Source organism: Episyrphus balteatus, chromosome 2 (assembly GCF_945859705.1).
Source record: "Episyrphus balteatus chromosome 2, idEpiBalt1.1, whole genome shotgun sequence".
NCBI lineage: Eukaryota > Metazoa > Arthropoda > Insecta > Diptera > Syrphidae > Episyrphus > Episyrphus balteatus.
Genome location: NC_079135.1, coordinates 92,825,624 through 92,841,186, shown reverse-complemented (window position 1 = coordinate 92,841,186; position 15,563 = coordinate 92,825,624). Strand labels below are relative to the sequence as shown.

The 15,563-nt window shown below is 32.9% G+C and overlaps 1 protein-coding gene across 2 annotated transcripts; it reads left to right on the top strand.

Moving 5' to 3' along the window:
• The first annotated feature begins 8,129 nt into the window (after positions 1 to 8,129).
• LOC129909949 (NADH-ubiquinone oxidoreductase 75 kDa subunit, mitochondrial) lies at positions 8,130 to 15,558 on the top strand. 2 transcript variants are annotated; one of them, XM_055987130.1, is made up of 9 exons: positions 8,130 to 8,224; positions 8,507 to 8,701; positions 8,773 to 9,104; positions 9,163 to 9,399; positions 13,825 to 14,291; positions 14,349 to 14,680; positions 14,742 to 15,108; positions 15,184 to 15,311; positions 15,376 to 15,558. In XM_055987130.1, exons 2-9 carry the CDS (start codon positions 8,513 to 8,515, stop codon positions 15,526 to 15,528), a joined length of 2,205 nt encoding a protein of 734 aa, XP_055843105.1. In that variant the 5' UTR covers positions 8,130 to 8,224; positions 8,507 to 8,512; the 3' UTR covers positions 15,529 to 15,558. The 2 variants fall into 2 exon arrangements, with proteins under 2 accessions (XP_055843105.1, XP_055843104.1); XM_055987129.1 differs by lacking the exon at positions 8,130 to 8,224 and adding an exon at positions 8,248 to 8,363.
• Positions 15,559 to 15,563: the final 5 nt, after the last annotated feature.

Below are 15,563 nucleotides of genomic sequence, written 5' to 3'. Positions count from 1 at the left end.
TCACGAGTCGATTTTAGCCGCACGATATGTCGGTCGACTAGGATCTTTCTATGGGGATTGTCACTTTAGTCGCCTGCGACTTACGTTCACACGGGTCGAAAAGCTTCGCCGCAAAAATCGACTAGTGAAAAGTCCCCATAAGACAAAAAATCTCAGCTGAGAGTTCACTTTTTTTTTCTGAGATTTCTGTGACGAAAATTTTTGGATTCAATTTCTCAGTTTTCTTTCTCTTTCTTTAGTTTTTTTTTAAAGAAAATGTTATTATTTTGAGCTTGCTAAACGAAATAACTTATTTTGAAATAATTTTTTATAACAATTTAATATTTGAAGAAAAGTTGCAGTTGTGTGAAGTGGCAGTTGAAGTGTTGGATTTGAAAAAAAATCGGACGCATTTGAGAAACTTGTCCCACAAAATTATTTTCCTCTCTTCCAAAATGACATTGAGCCCTCAGAGATCTCTTCTTGGTGGGACGCGCCTATTCTATGCGTGATGGCTACACGTTCATTTTTCAATCGCCAACAGAGATGGCAGAGTAGATTACGTCAGGTAATCTACTCGGTTAACTACGCGTAGTTAATCGAATAAACTACTCGCTTGATTTGTTTCATGTACTACCTACATTTGCTACGTGCAATAACTACATAAAAAACGTTATATTTCAAAAATATTAAAAAATAAATAGCTGTGTTTTCGTGAGAATTTGGTTTCGTAAAGTAAAACCTTTTCAAAGAAACCACCCCAAGTCCATCTGGTTTCAAATATTCTATTCAAATTTTAGCCCAGTAATTTTAGACATTTTTTAACCCAATCTGCGGAAAAATTCCTACTGGGCTCGATTTTGGTATAGACCTTCGTTACGGCGTTGTTATGAAGATGTGAAAAATCGACATTGATATCGTGTCCGCGTTAAGAGTTATAGGGGTCAAAAGGTCACAAAAACTGGTTTTTCACGATTTTCAGCAAAACGGTAAGTCTTATCAAAAAATTTTCAATGCAAGAATTGTAGACCAGATTATTATATATAAAAAGTGTCATGACACTTTTTTTCCTAAGACCCACCGTTTCTTAGGTATAACGATTCAAAAAGTTGAAGTTTAGTTGTAATCGTCATAATCCTATTCCTGAAAAAAAAACTCCTAACTGAAAAGTTCCTGAAATTTCATTATTTTTTTAGCTTGAATTTCGTTCCTCAACTGTTAAGAATATGGGGAAACCAAAAAAAAAATGGAAATTTTCGCCATTTTTCCGATTGGGGCCCTTCTCCCGAAACCATTTCCCTGGGAATTTTTGTTTAGAATATGTCTAAAAATACACAGGGTGTGCAATAGAGAATGGACAACCCTAAAACGGCTTATAGCTACACTTATGATTGTTCTAAAAACAGATAGAAAAAAGTTCTATCGCAACCAGTTCATAAAATATGGACTTTTTTTCGTTCAGTGTATTTTAAATTTTATCATCTTATGTTTTCGTTCACTACAACCACGAATGAATGAATTTAATTTATTTCTTTTTTTTATAATTTTCTACAATAATTGGATGAGTACATAAACACTTTAAAAATTTCATAGCTATTGCACATTTTCGTAAAAAAAATTTTGAAATCTGTTTTTTGATGCAAAATGTAAAAAAAGTATTTTATGAAAAATTTTAAACACCTGTGGTATTAAATAAATCTATAGAAACCTAGGTGGCCAACTTTCTTAAAAATATTCTCCTTATACCAGAATATTTTTAAGAAAGTTGGCCACCTAGGTTTCTATAGATTTATTTTATACCACAGGTGTTTAAAATTTTTCATAAAATACTTTTTTTACATTTTGCATCAAAAAACAGATTTCAAAATTTTTTTTACGAAAATGTGCAATAGCTATGAAATTTTTAAAGTGTTTATGTACTCATCCAATTATTGTAGAAAATTATAAAAAAAAGAAATAAATAAAATTCATTCATTCGTGGTTGTAGTGAACGAAAACATAAGATGATAAAATTTAAAATACACTGAACGAAAAAAAGTCCATATTTTATGAACTGGTTGCGATAGAACTTTTTTCTATCTGTTTTTAGAACAATCATAAGTGTAGCTATAAGCCGTTTTAGGGTTGTCCATTCTCTATTGCACACCCTGTATATTTTTAGACATATTCTAAACAAAAATTCCCAGGGAAATGGTTTCGGGAGAAGGGCCCCAATCGGAAAAATGGCGAAAATTTCCATTTTTTTTTTTTGGTTTCCCCATATTCTTAACAGTTGAGGAACGAAATTCAAGCTAAAAAAATAATGAAATTTCAGGAACTTTTCAGTTAGGAGTTTTTTTTTCAGGAATAGGATTATGACGATTACAACTAAACTTCAACTTTTTGAATCGTTATACCTAAGAAACGGTGGGTCTTAGGAAAAAAAGTGTCATGACACTTTTTATATATAATAATCTGGTCTACAATTCTTGCATTGAAAATTTTTTGATAAGACTTACCGTTTTGCTGAAAATCGTGAAAAACCAGTTTTTGTGACCTTTTGACCCCTATAACTCTTAACGCGGACACGATATCAATGTCGATTTTTCACATCTTCATAACAACGCCGTAACGAAGGTCTATACCAAAATCGAGCCCAGTAGGAATTTTTCCGCAGATAAAACCTAAAATTACTGGACTATTTACACTATCACAGCTATGTATTTCGATTTGAATAAGACTTTGACAATTTGGTGGTAAAATTGGCATTTCAAACTACATTTTGACGTCTAGCGCTACGTCTGCTACATTTAATTACGTTAACTACATTAAACTACGTTAACTACCTCATTTATGTAGTAGACGTAACAAATGTAGGAAATCAAAAAAAATCCAATTTTTGCCATCTCTGATCGCCAATCGTTGCAGGCAAGAGGGATGAGGATTTTCCTCTTTTTGACATTTGCTCCTAGAAAATATAAATTGGAACGTGATTGGATACAACACTGTTGTAGCCACCGCCTAAGACAACTGACACCATTCTAGCATGATCAGTCGTACATTTAGCACAAAACACCAAAACTTCGTTCGATACTCGAACAAGACAAATAAAGTTGATCTATCACCACTAGGATAGTTAATATATCGAAAGTGTTATGTTAATAAGGACAGGACTAGACGGTCAATGTTTATATAGTCAAAGCGTTGACGTTGATTCTCTGACGTAAAAACGACGACAGAAACCATTACAAAGGGTTCCGTGTCATGTGGTGTGAATGTCAACGATGAAAATAACGTTTAAACATATTTTATCACTGTCAATTTCGACAGTCACTACTTTACTTTTAATTTAAATTCAACAGGCGGCGCCACATGTAGCTCTCAAATCTCCCATTGAGAATCGTTTACAAAAGCCGCGTACCTTTGGTTGGTAGTTGGTTATGTTACTAACCAATGTAGGAAACGCAGCCAACGTATAACATATTATTTATTAATTATTCAAAATAAATTTTTAAAAATATGATCATTTAAAAATTATGACAGAAAAAATAAATATGGATAAAATAACAACACCGATTCTTCTAAATGATAAAAAGAAGTTAAATAAGAATGGAACAGAAATGAACTTTTTACTGCATCAACTGGAAAAGTGTTTGAAACTTATACTGTATGGGTTTAGATTTGGATATTCAGGAAAATTTATCATTTTGACAATGCAATGCTTAGCAATATAATTTAAAACTGAATAAAGGTGTAAATATTTTCATTCATAAAACAACAAACATTAAAAAATAAAATAAAAGTCAAATTCTTAACAAATCTTATGCAGTAAAAACATAATTTATATTTTATGTTTACCTACATTTTTTGGTATACTTACAAAACATTCCTATTATGTCATCTGACCTAAATAATATAAAAAAAAAATATTATAAGCAATATATTATACTAAATAGTAAATTATTATAGCTGCAATAAAGCAAAACAAAAAATGAAAAAAAAATGAATTACCTACATAATAGAAATTTTTAACACAAAACAAAAATTATTATTTGTAGATAAATTTATTATTAATTATAAATATTCTAAATTATTTGTTTAATTTTGTATAAATATGCACTCTTGCATTTAGGAATATTAAAGAAATAGTAAAATTATTAAATTAGTTTAGAAAAACTTAAAAAAAAAAAACAATTATTATTTGTATAAGTTTAATTAAGTAAAAGTTACACACATTGTATAAACCTAATTAAAAATGAAAAAGAAAACATCAACAAAGTAGAGCAAAAACAACAAAAACAAAATTATATATACATACTTAAGAATATTTGCAAAAATAAAAAAATAAAAACAAATAAAACGAATTGTCCTTATTTCTACCTCTTATTTTTTTTTTAAATAGTTTTTTTTTTTATTATAGTTTTTCAATTTCAAAAATAATAATAATAAAACCATTGGACAAATCTGGTTCAGCATGGGTTCAAAACCTTTAATATTATGAGTACGGAATAAAAAATAAATATTCCTGCATCACGCTTAAGGTACTGGCTCTAAAGTTGCGGAAAAGTATTACTTACAAATTTGGAGGTTAGAAAGGTTGAAAAAAATGACTGACAAAAATTGTAAGTATCAACGATTTTCTGCTTAGAGACAAGCAGATTTCTATACAAATATGTAATCGGAGCATTTTTAAGGCTTTAAAGTTTCCAGTTCAGCAAATTTTCGCAATTTTGTTTTTGACTTTTTTTCCGTAAGTTGTTGAAAACTAGCTATACTTCCTTATTTTACCAAAGATACTGATAACTGTAGTTACTGAAATCTTAGAAGACCACCACATCTTAAATTACTACAGCTTATAATTTTCACATTCGATGAATGTTCAACAAGAGGCGATTCGTTTCATTAATTTGGTAAGCCATTAAATTTAAGAGTCACTGTGGTGTATGCGTAACTTTTTTTTATAGACATTTCTTAATTCTATTCTTGAGTATTTAATTCAACTCAAATGACCATTCTGTGACCTTTGTTAATGCAAAGAAGTACTACTTATATGAAACATTCATTCATTCTTTATGAAACTGGAAGACTTATTGAGGTTTTGAGAAGTAGGTACAACTTTGGGTTTATTAATGAGAACTTGAAAGTGATCAAAATTTAATTTATTAATTTAATAAAGTGCTTAGGATATGAGTAATATTGTTAATCCTTATTTATTTGCAGTGTGCGGTTTCGATACTAGTCTGTAAATATTTATTACAAAGTCTAACAACAAAAACTTACTTGGAGTTAAAAATTGTTTCCTTCCAGTAAAAACGAGTTCAGCAGTAGTTTAGTTAATAGTGTTACTTGTTGATTTTAAAAATAAAACAAATTAAGGCCCATTTGCTCATACGGATCATAAATTTGAATCATTGCTAGGTCGAACAAAGCTCTTGAGTTTTACTTAGTTTATTCTAAGTTTCTAAAAAATATTAATGTTCAACCTAGCAACGATTTACTTTCATGCGTGAAATCGCTGAGAATTTCAAATTAAAATGTCAAACGACACAAACGTCATATAATTTGAATTGTTTTTGAGCAATTTACCGGGAATAATTCAACAAATTTATTATTTTGGCAATTTTTATTGCAGAAAAAACGTGTTAAATATTGAAAGTGGCAATAAAAGTGTGTTTAATTTAATAAAAAAAAATATTCATTTGACAGAATTTGTCTTCTAAATATTTTTGTTTGTCAAAAAATAATAGGTATGATAAATATACATAAAAGCAAAAAGTGAACATTGTTTCAAAAATGTGTGTTGTAAATTTTACCATCTGTAGATGGTTGATGCTAATTAATTTGAGTAAATTTATATTAAATTGATAATTTATTTCCTTTTTTACCACATATGTACATCAATTTTTTAAGACGCGTTTTTTCTTTTTTGGTAAATAAAATACTTTAATTAGAACATAAAATCCTTAAGTTCTACTATTTCTTCCCCCTATGTTATGTTAAACTTAGAGGAATTTAATACACAATTTGATTTTCGTGCAAACCGCTATGTATAACTTAAGGGTTTATGTTTCACATAAATATTTATGACTTGTTTTGTAAATGGTAAATTAATGTTAGTTAACTATTATGTCCATTTTAAATCCAATTCAAAATTTTTCAAGCTGGTTTCTCTCTTTTGTCCAAAAGAAGAAATGCATAAGTGGAACATAAACACTTATGATCTACTATATCTTCCCCTAAAGTTATGTTCAACTTAGAGGGATTTATGAAGCAGGTCGAATTTCGTGTAAACCGTTAGGTGTAACTTAGGACTTTATGTTCCACTTAAAGTTTAAGTATCGTATCACCAAATGGGCCTTAGTGGATTTTTAAAAGCAAAATATAAATTAACATCATTACAATCTTATTTTAAATTCTTAACCCCACTTCAAGGCAGCCCAGGCGATCGACGACCGGCGTTGATGCTGTTACTGGTATAAGATATATGTACATATCTACATCGGCCACATTTTGCAAAAAGTGAAAATTTTCAAACATTTTGTGACACTTCAAAATAATAGCCGTTTTTACTATTTTTTATTTTATTTCCCAAAAATAAATCGCGCTTGAAAGACCAAAAAAATTTTTCACTTACTATTTGAAGAGTGGACTTAGTCGTTAATTAGTTGTGGTACTTTTGATTTTGTCGTTCATTTTTTCATATATATTTTGATGTTGAAAATTTGAGTATGTCGGAATTTGCCATTAATGTGTCGTTAATCAGTTGTGATAATTTGTCGTTCCATGAAAATGTGTTGTTCCACTAACCTGATATCAACTTAGCGAAACAACATCACTAAAAAAAAGATTTTTTTTGAAAAATTGAGTATGAGAAAATTTGCAGCTAATTTGTCGTTAACTAGTTGTGCCAATTTCAATTTTGTCGCTCACTGTTTTCATTAAAATTTTTGACATTTTCCTAATTTGAGACGAATTTACCAAGTTTCGCTTGAAAAAGTGACTTAGACTTAGCGTATCAAAGCGTTGTGCTTATTGGTACAACTAATTCTAGGGTCCCGAATGACAAATTCAGCTGTAAGGCACGTTTTGATCCGTTAAGTCTAACCCACTTTTTAAGCGAAACTTGGTTAATTCGTGTCAAGTTAGCGAAACAACGCTTAATTTTTATGAAAACAGTGAGTGACAAAATTTAAATTGGCACAAGAGATGGTGTTTTTCTAAGTTGACATCAAGTTAGCGAAACATCAAACATATATATGAAAACAATGAACAACAAAATCTAAACTACCACAACTAATTAACGACCAAATAACGTCAAATTATGCATCTAGTCCCGTTTGGATCGGTGATGGGTGTTTCGCTAAGTTGATACAAATACTTATTTGTTTGTCAAAATAAAAAAAAAAATCAAATTAATTTAAAATCAAGAAAAAACAACGGAATATATTTTTTAACATAAGAAATAAATGAACTAAAGGTGAAAAAACCGTCAACGCTGCTTTTGCAATCAAGGAAAATGTACACGACAATAAAAAGTAAAGTAAGAAATGAGTGAAAACGCTCCAATTTTTCCCTAGAGCTGCGTACTGAAAAACGAAATTTTTCGTTCAAGAATTCGTTATGCTATTTTTATATGGAATAATTTCGTTTCGCTTAAGTTGCATACTAGGCTTAAAATCATAAAATTCTTTTTAATTGAATTCCATTAGGGGGGTTCACATTAACCAACTTACCGGACAGACCGATTGTCATTTGACCTGATGGCCGTTTTATATTTTTCGTTCACACTCATCAGATAATTTTTATCAAAACCCATTTTTCAGCTTATTTTTAATGTATCTTTACCCTATTCTGCTCTAAAATTAGAGAAATGGATTATCACTGTCTGCCGGACAGACATGTCGTTTAATCGACTAACATGTCCGTCCGACCACCAAAAAATCAAAATTTTTTGAAAACCATCCGGCAAACCGGACAGGCTGTCGGATGGGTGTTCACATTATCAAAACAACATCAGATCAGACCAAATGGCGGCTGGTCTGTCCGGTAAGTTGGTCAATGTGAACCCCCCTATTGATGTCTAAAATTCCATTTCCGGAATTCTATCCCAACTTTTTTATTTATGTTTCCCCCTTTAAATCATAACATCACTACAAAAACGTCAAATCTGACATCTGTCATTCTAGTTATAAAATTTTTCGTTGCAAGTTGTCAAAATTTCCAATCCGATTTCATCGGTATCTGTAAATTATATCCCATCTTTAAGGTACTTTAATTCCTTAATTTGTTTATAAATTCATACACCATCATCAAATAATATAACAAATTTATATTTTCAATCTATTCACTTACCACCAGTAATTCATTGCTTGTTAAAATTTAAACGCAAAACAACTATAATTTAGGTTAGAAAATCAAGTCCTCTTCTTCGTTCTTCATTATATTATTGCTTATGTAATGAAAAAAAAATAATACCAAGTGGATTTACTAATTTAAATTTATTTGAATCATTTAAATTTGTTATATAAACAATTAATATTTTTTATAGAGTAAAATGTTTCGTGCGCCGCTTGTCAAAGCATTAGCTGCAGGCTCTGGCTCACCCGTTCATCGGGTAGCCACCGTAGCGGCGATACGCACTAGCGCTGCAGTCACCCAAACACCAGCCAAGGCTCCCGAAAAGATTGAAGTCTTTGTTGATGATATCCCCGTGCATGTGTTGCCTGGTACAACTGTTTTACAAGTAAATGAGTTAATACGCAATTTAGAAAAAGACAATTATGTAAAAATTTCTATTTTGTTCCTTATTTTAAGGCTGCTGCCATGGTTGGTGTTGAAATTCCAAGATTCTGCTATCATGAGCGTTTGGCTGTTGCTGGCAATTGCCGCATGTGCTTGGTGGAAGTTGAAAAGAGTCCCAAGCCGGTGGCAGCTTGCGCTATGCCCGTTATGAAGGGATGGCGTATTAAAACCAATTCCGACCTCACACGCAAAGCTCGTGAAGGTGTTATGGAATTCTTGTTAATGAACCATCCATTGGATTGTCCAATTTGTGATCAGGGTGGTGAATGTGATTTGCAAGATCAAGCAATGGCTTTTGGTTCAGATCGTTCACGATTTGTTGATATTAATCATACTGGAAAGAGGTTTGCTTTAAATTGTATACCCATTTTATAGATGAATTTTATTATTTTCTTTATTTAGAGCTGTTGAAGATAAAGACATTGGTCCTTTGGTCAAAACAATTATGACTCGATGCATTCATTGCACTCGTTGCATTCGATTTGCATCGGAAATTGCTGGTGTTGATGATTTGGGTACAACTGGACGTGGTAATGATATGCAAATTGGAACTTATGTTGAAAAGTTATTCTTGACTGAGTTGTCTGGGAATGTTATTGATTTGTGTCCAGTTGGGGCGTTGACTAATAAGCCATATAGGTGAGTTTTTTTTTATTTAAATTTTTTAGTGCAATACGATTTTAGAAAGGAAAACAAGAAAAATGTTGTTTTTGTTGTAATGTGGCTGATGAAATGGCCTTGAACTATTGATTTGTAATTTTAAAAGGTTATGCGCATTTTGGTAAACAGAACAAACGTAATGTGCAACAAAAGAAACAAATTTATTCTATTTGAAGCATTCTTGAAATGTTGGTTTTATAAATTTGTGAATTAGTCCGGGCGGCCACTGCAGAAACGCTCAACTCATCGAGCTAAAGAAAATTTCAAATGGGAAGTGAAAGAGGGCTATTAGTAGTTACGAAAACCACAGGTCTTCCCGTTCGCATCCTGGCACGATTGGCGTGGTAAAGTGCAATGTGCATCTCATAGAGTTAAAAGACAATATTGGTGTCAAATTAAAGGTGATATTGTCAGCTATCAAAATTCAGAGGTCTTCCGGGCGAAAGTCTGGCAGTTTTGTCCTGCAGCCCGTTTTAAGGTTAGAAGCGATGAAAGTGAGTTTTTTCATAAAGTCTTGTTTTTTCGTATTTTGGTGGATGAGTTAAGGAGTTTTTTCACTATAAAATAAAAATATGAGTTATTAGCATTTAAATATAAAACGATGTTTTGGAAAATGCTTGATAGTTTATTAACAATGACCCAAAGTATATGCAAAACTACGAATAATTCACGAAAAAGTCTCAAATAATACGCTGCGCCCCTTACAACTTACCGAATTAAAAGGCGAATTTAATTTCAAATTAAAGCTAATAATGTCTTTTTTTGAAAACCAGAGGTCTTCCAAGCATTTTCCAAAACATCGTTTTATATTTAAATGCTAATAACTCATATTTTTATTTTATAGTGAAAAACTCCTTAACTCATCCACCAAAATACCAAAAAACAAGACTTTATGAAAAAACTCACTTTCATCGCTTCTAACCTTAAAACGGGCTGCATGACAAAACTGCCAGACTTTCGCCCGGAAGACCTCTGAATTTTGATAGCTGACAATATCACCTTTAATTTGACACCAATATTGTCTTTTAACTCTATGAGATGCACATTGCACTTTACCACGCCAATCGTGCCAGGATGCGAACGGGAAGACCTGTGGTTTTCGTAACTACTAATAGCCCTCTTTCACTTCCCATTTGAAATGATTTGTTGTAGTAACAGAAAATTTGCGATAAGCTTGATGTTTAATATTTATCAAGAAGTGAATATTAATATTTGTATGTCTTTTTTAATATTTTATAAAATAAAAAAGTTCAAAGACGGAAGGCAACTTTTTTAAGTTAAAGTGTTGAAGAATTTGAAGGCTCCAGGGGAAAAACAGCACAAGTCCATTCCAACTCATTTCGACAAAAACACATTTTAAAATTTTATTCTCCATATAACTTAGTACTAAAAGCACACAATTTATTTATTTTTTCAGCAAGGCTTAAATTTGTTTTATAAAAGTAAGAATGCCATCACATAGTGCTCAGTAAATACTACAAGACCTCATCATTAGTTTATTTTTGACAAAAAGTGGACATATGTCGTTTCTCTCCTGGACCCTTCATTTGCTATGATTATTTGATCGATTAGTCAAGAACTATAAACTGCTTTAAATTAGGAGCTTAGGCCAATAACTTAAAATTTTATTAAAGTTCTGGTCAGTTGAGATTTAACGTCAATACAGATAATAGCCAGTAAAAAGTTAAACAATTTCCAGGGCAGATTTAATGATGATGAACCCTTCACTTAGGCACTTTTTTTTGGAGAAGTAAAAAAATCTCATCAAGGGGGGGGGTCTACAATAACAGTTAGGACGAACAACTTGGTGAACACCTTATATAAGCTACTTCAACATATTCAGAGCTAACTCCAATAACGAACGTCTAGACTTTCTTCACGTTCTTGAAATTATTCCTGACACTCCAAGTTGGTGGTTCGTGTTGTCGCGGTAATAGTTCGGCCAGAAGTAGAAGGAAAACGAAATAAGGACAATGAATTTTGGACCTGCACGTAGAATTTCAGGTCCTGTAAAAGACCACGTGCAGTCTAATAATTTTCACCTGCTATAACTGCCATCCATGAAATATAATTGATAAAATTAAAAAATCATGATATCCAAGAATCCAGATGCCTCCTGTGAATTGCTGGGTTTCACTGGTTTGATAATAATGCCGGCAACACATGCAGCTAAACAGAAATCATACAAAGCAACACTGCAAAGAAGGACCAGTGGCCAATGAGATCTACAAACAAAAAAGAACGCATATAGGCAACACGACAAAGGAGTCTAGAAAATAGAGGAATGTATTAAAAGGAATAAGGTTCGGAAGTTTTACCAAAAGGTTAAACGAACATCTCAAGGTTATAAACCTAGAACTGAAGCCTACAAAGACGAACAAGGAAACACCGTAGCAGAGTCGCAATTAGTGATGAGAATTTAGAGAAATCACTTCAGCAACCCCTAAACTGGCGATGATGGAAAAACACCGTCCAGAGGCTGATTGCACCATCCCGCTTCTGAAACTTTAACCAACTTTAGCGAAGTATGCCAATATTTTTGTCCCCTTCACCTTGCTGAAGTGAAAAACGTCATATTCAAACTTGAGTCAAATAAAGCTGCTGGAGTTGACAATGTCAACGTGCGGACGTATGCCTCACACCATTAATTTTGACATCGTTCCTTAGTTGAGTAACCAAGATTCATTGGGACTTAACTATTGGTTTTTGTGGACATTGATGTAGTAAATATTGCTGATGTAGTTGACTGTAGCTTGATAAGAAATGGCCCTTAGACGTTGACGAATTTTCATATAACTTAGTGCAATAAAATTATGTAGTCATCCAAACAAAGTATTCTTTGGTACTTTTTCTTAGCGTTTTTCTTTAGAAAACGTTTAAGCTCAATCAAGGTTATCTTGAAAACCAAAATGAAAACATAAAATTCAAATACATTTTTTTCTTTAAGCACATTTTTTTTCAGTGGTCGTTTAATTCGATGCTATTGGAGTTTTCAGTGTAATCTTTCTGCATTTGACTACTAGCCAATTGAATCTACCAATTAAATGCTTTTGAAGTAGTGAAGTTCAAAGAAGAATGGGCAAATTTATATGGAATGTGGACATTCCGCGGCCAAGGATGAATTTGTTATTTTTTGAGGCAATAAAGTCTTACATACATTGTGCAGAAATTTTGTCCTTCTGATGTACTTCTCAAACGGATAAAAAGCATTTTTGCATTTAACACTTTATGTAGATTATCTCAATGTTATTACAAAACAAAGGAAAAAAATAATGAAAAATATTTTTATTTTTAAGCGGATATAATTCAATTAAAAAGTTTAAGTGACCTCAACTACATATGCGTTTCGCCCAGGTATGACAGTGGGCTCATCAGTTAGATGTTGTCATACCCTTACTAAGACGCAAAATTGTGGTCCATGAATACAGACACTTATACAAATCACAACCTGAATCCGTCTTGTAAGGGAATGGCAGCATCTAACTGATGAGCCCACTGTCATACCTGGGCGAAACGCATATGGAGTTGAGGTCACTTAAACTTTTTAATTCAATGTTATAACTTTAACGTGTATTTTAAGTGCAAAATATAATGCTATGTCATTTTCCCTGAGAATGAAGATCTTTATCTTGGATACCCAACCAATAGAAACTAAAATAAAGGTTTTTTAATACAACAATTTCGATTGTTTTCATAGTTTTTTCTTTAATTTTTTGTTAGTTTGAATCGTTTTAAAACTCTCAAAGAAAATCTCGAATTGATTAGCTTAAAAAGCTTATATTTTGAGTTCTATTGGTCGTATATTCAAGATTGAGGTTTTCAGACTTAGACAAAATTACATAGCATCTTATTTCATATATAAAATAAAAATATAATTCAATTTGTCCTTCGCATATAACACAGGATTAACAACACTTATATTGGAATATCTTCCAATCTAAATACAAGATAACAAAAAGGCCATAGTAAAAGGTTTTCCTACGTTATAGTTCTTTCATTTGATACCAATTTCATTAATGGCCGCCTAACGTCCTTTGGTTGTTCATTCGGAAATCCTATATTTTTGGGATGACTCTGCGTGCTAAATGAGGAAATAGTCAGTAGAGAGTAAAATGTTCCTATTCAGTTGGGATATTATAAGGTGCTATCAGTTGCACAGATACTAGAGCATTGACTCTGGGGCTTGTTTGGCTTTAAGCTCTTCATTCACTTATTATAGTTTTCCAATTTAAGAAAAAGTTTCTTAACATATTAAGATTAGGGTGAGAGGTGGGAATAATTCGCCTTATCACTGCGGCCTCTGATGGGCCCATTGTGATTATTCTTAACATACATATAGTTAAGCCATGTTTCTTGTAGCCAATAAATAACTTATATAATATAATTTGTTAACTTTGTCCACAGTTTCACCGCTCGTCCTTGGGAAATTCGCAAGGTTAGCAGCATTGATGTTTTGGATGCCATTGGCAGCAACATTGTTGTAAGCACTCGTACCAATGAGGTTCTAAGAATTCTACCCCGTGAAAATGAAGACATCAACGAAGAATGGTTAGCCGATAAGTCTCGATTTGCCTGTGATGGTTTGAAACGTCAACGTTTGGTCGCCCCAATGGTTCGTATGCCAAATGGTGAGCTACAAGCCGTTGAATGGGAAGGCGCTTTAATTTCTGTGGCCAAGGCTCTACAAAAGGCACCCAAGGGATCAGTTGCTGCTGTTGTTGGCCAATTGGCTGATGTTGAATCAATGGTTGCATTGAAGGATCTCATCAATCGTATTGGCTCAGAGACACTCTGCACAGAACAAGGTTTCTGCACTAAGGGTTCCAGCACTGATTTGAGATCGAATTATTTGTTGAATTCAACAATTGCTGGTGAGTTCGAGAAAAAAAAGTTTGAAAAAAAGTAAATAAAATGAAAATTTTGAACAGCTTTGGAGGAAGCCGATGCAGTTTTGTTGGTTGGTACCAATCCCCGCTATGAAGCTCCACTCTTGAATACTCGTCTACGTAAAAGTTATGTCCATAATGAACTCGATATTGCTCTGATTGGACCCAAAGTTGATTTGTCTTACAAACATGAACATTTGGGAGACGATGCTAGTTTGATTACACAAGTATGCAATGGAACTCATCCATTCTCAAAGACTTTGGAAGCCGCTAAGAAGCCAGCTATCATTGTTGGTGCTGAACTCTTGGAACGTGCCGATGGCGCTGGAATTCATGCTACTATCCATTCCTATGCCAAGAAATTGAGCAAACCAGTAAATAACCTTTTTATAATGATAAAACCAAAGAAGAATACATTTTTGTTTTGTTAAATAGAACTGGAACGCCTTCAATGTTTTGCAAACAAATGCATCACAAGCTGGGGCTTTGGATATTGGATGCCAACCTGGTGTAAATGCAGCAATCAAAGCCCAACCCAAAGTATTGTTCTTGCTTGGTGCCGATGCTGGTGTTGTTAAACGTGATCAATTGCCAAAGGATTGCTTTGTTGTTTATATTGGACATCATGGTGATGCTGGTGCAACAATTGCCGATGCTGTGCTTCCTGGAGCCGCATACACAGAAAAGCAAGGAACATATGTGAATACTGAAGGACGTGCCCAACAGACTCTGGTTGCTGTTTCACCTCCTGGTTATGCTCGTGAAGATTGGAAAATTCTTAGGGCTTTGTCTGAAGTTGTTGGTAAGTTTGCTGACTAGAAAATGGGTCATAAAGACTTTTTGAAGCTTAGCTTATAAATATTTAATATTCTTTTAGGAACTCCCCTCCCCTATGACACTCTCGACGAACTAAGGAATCGCATTGAAGACATTGCTCCACATCTTAACCGACATGGAAAACTACAAGGCTCAGCATTCGGTGCTCTTGCCGAACAATTGGCTGCGGTATTATAGACAAACATTTTTAATTTAATTCTCAATTTCTAATGAAACTCGTTTTTTTTTCTAGGCAAAAACAGTAGACAACACAAAAGTTGACATCAAAAAGAAGGTTCTACAGGACTACTTTATGACAGATGCAATTTCAAGGGCATCTCCAACAATGGCCAAGTGTATTACCGCCGTAAAGAAGCAACAGTCTAAAGCAGCAATGGCTCAGTAAGCGGTGAATAGCAAATGGCTACTCTTTAAACAAAT

Coding starts and splice junctions, on each gene's coding strand:
- LOC129909949 (XM_055987130.1), top strand. CDS start 8,513: ATGTTTCGTGCGCCGCTTGTCAAAGCATTAGCTGCAGGCTCTGGCTCA. Junction 9,105..9,162: donor ATTAATCATACTGGAAAGAG/GTTTGCTTTAAA, acceptor TTCTTTATTTAG/AGCTGTTGAAGATAAAGACA. Junction 14,681..14,741: donor CCAAGAAATTGAGCAAACCA/GTAAATAACCTT, acceptor TTTGTTAAATAG/AACTGGAACGCCTTCAATGT.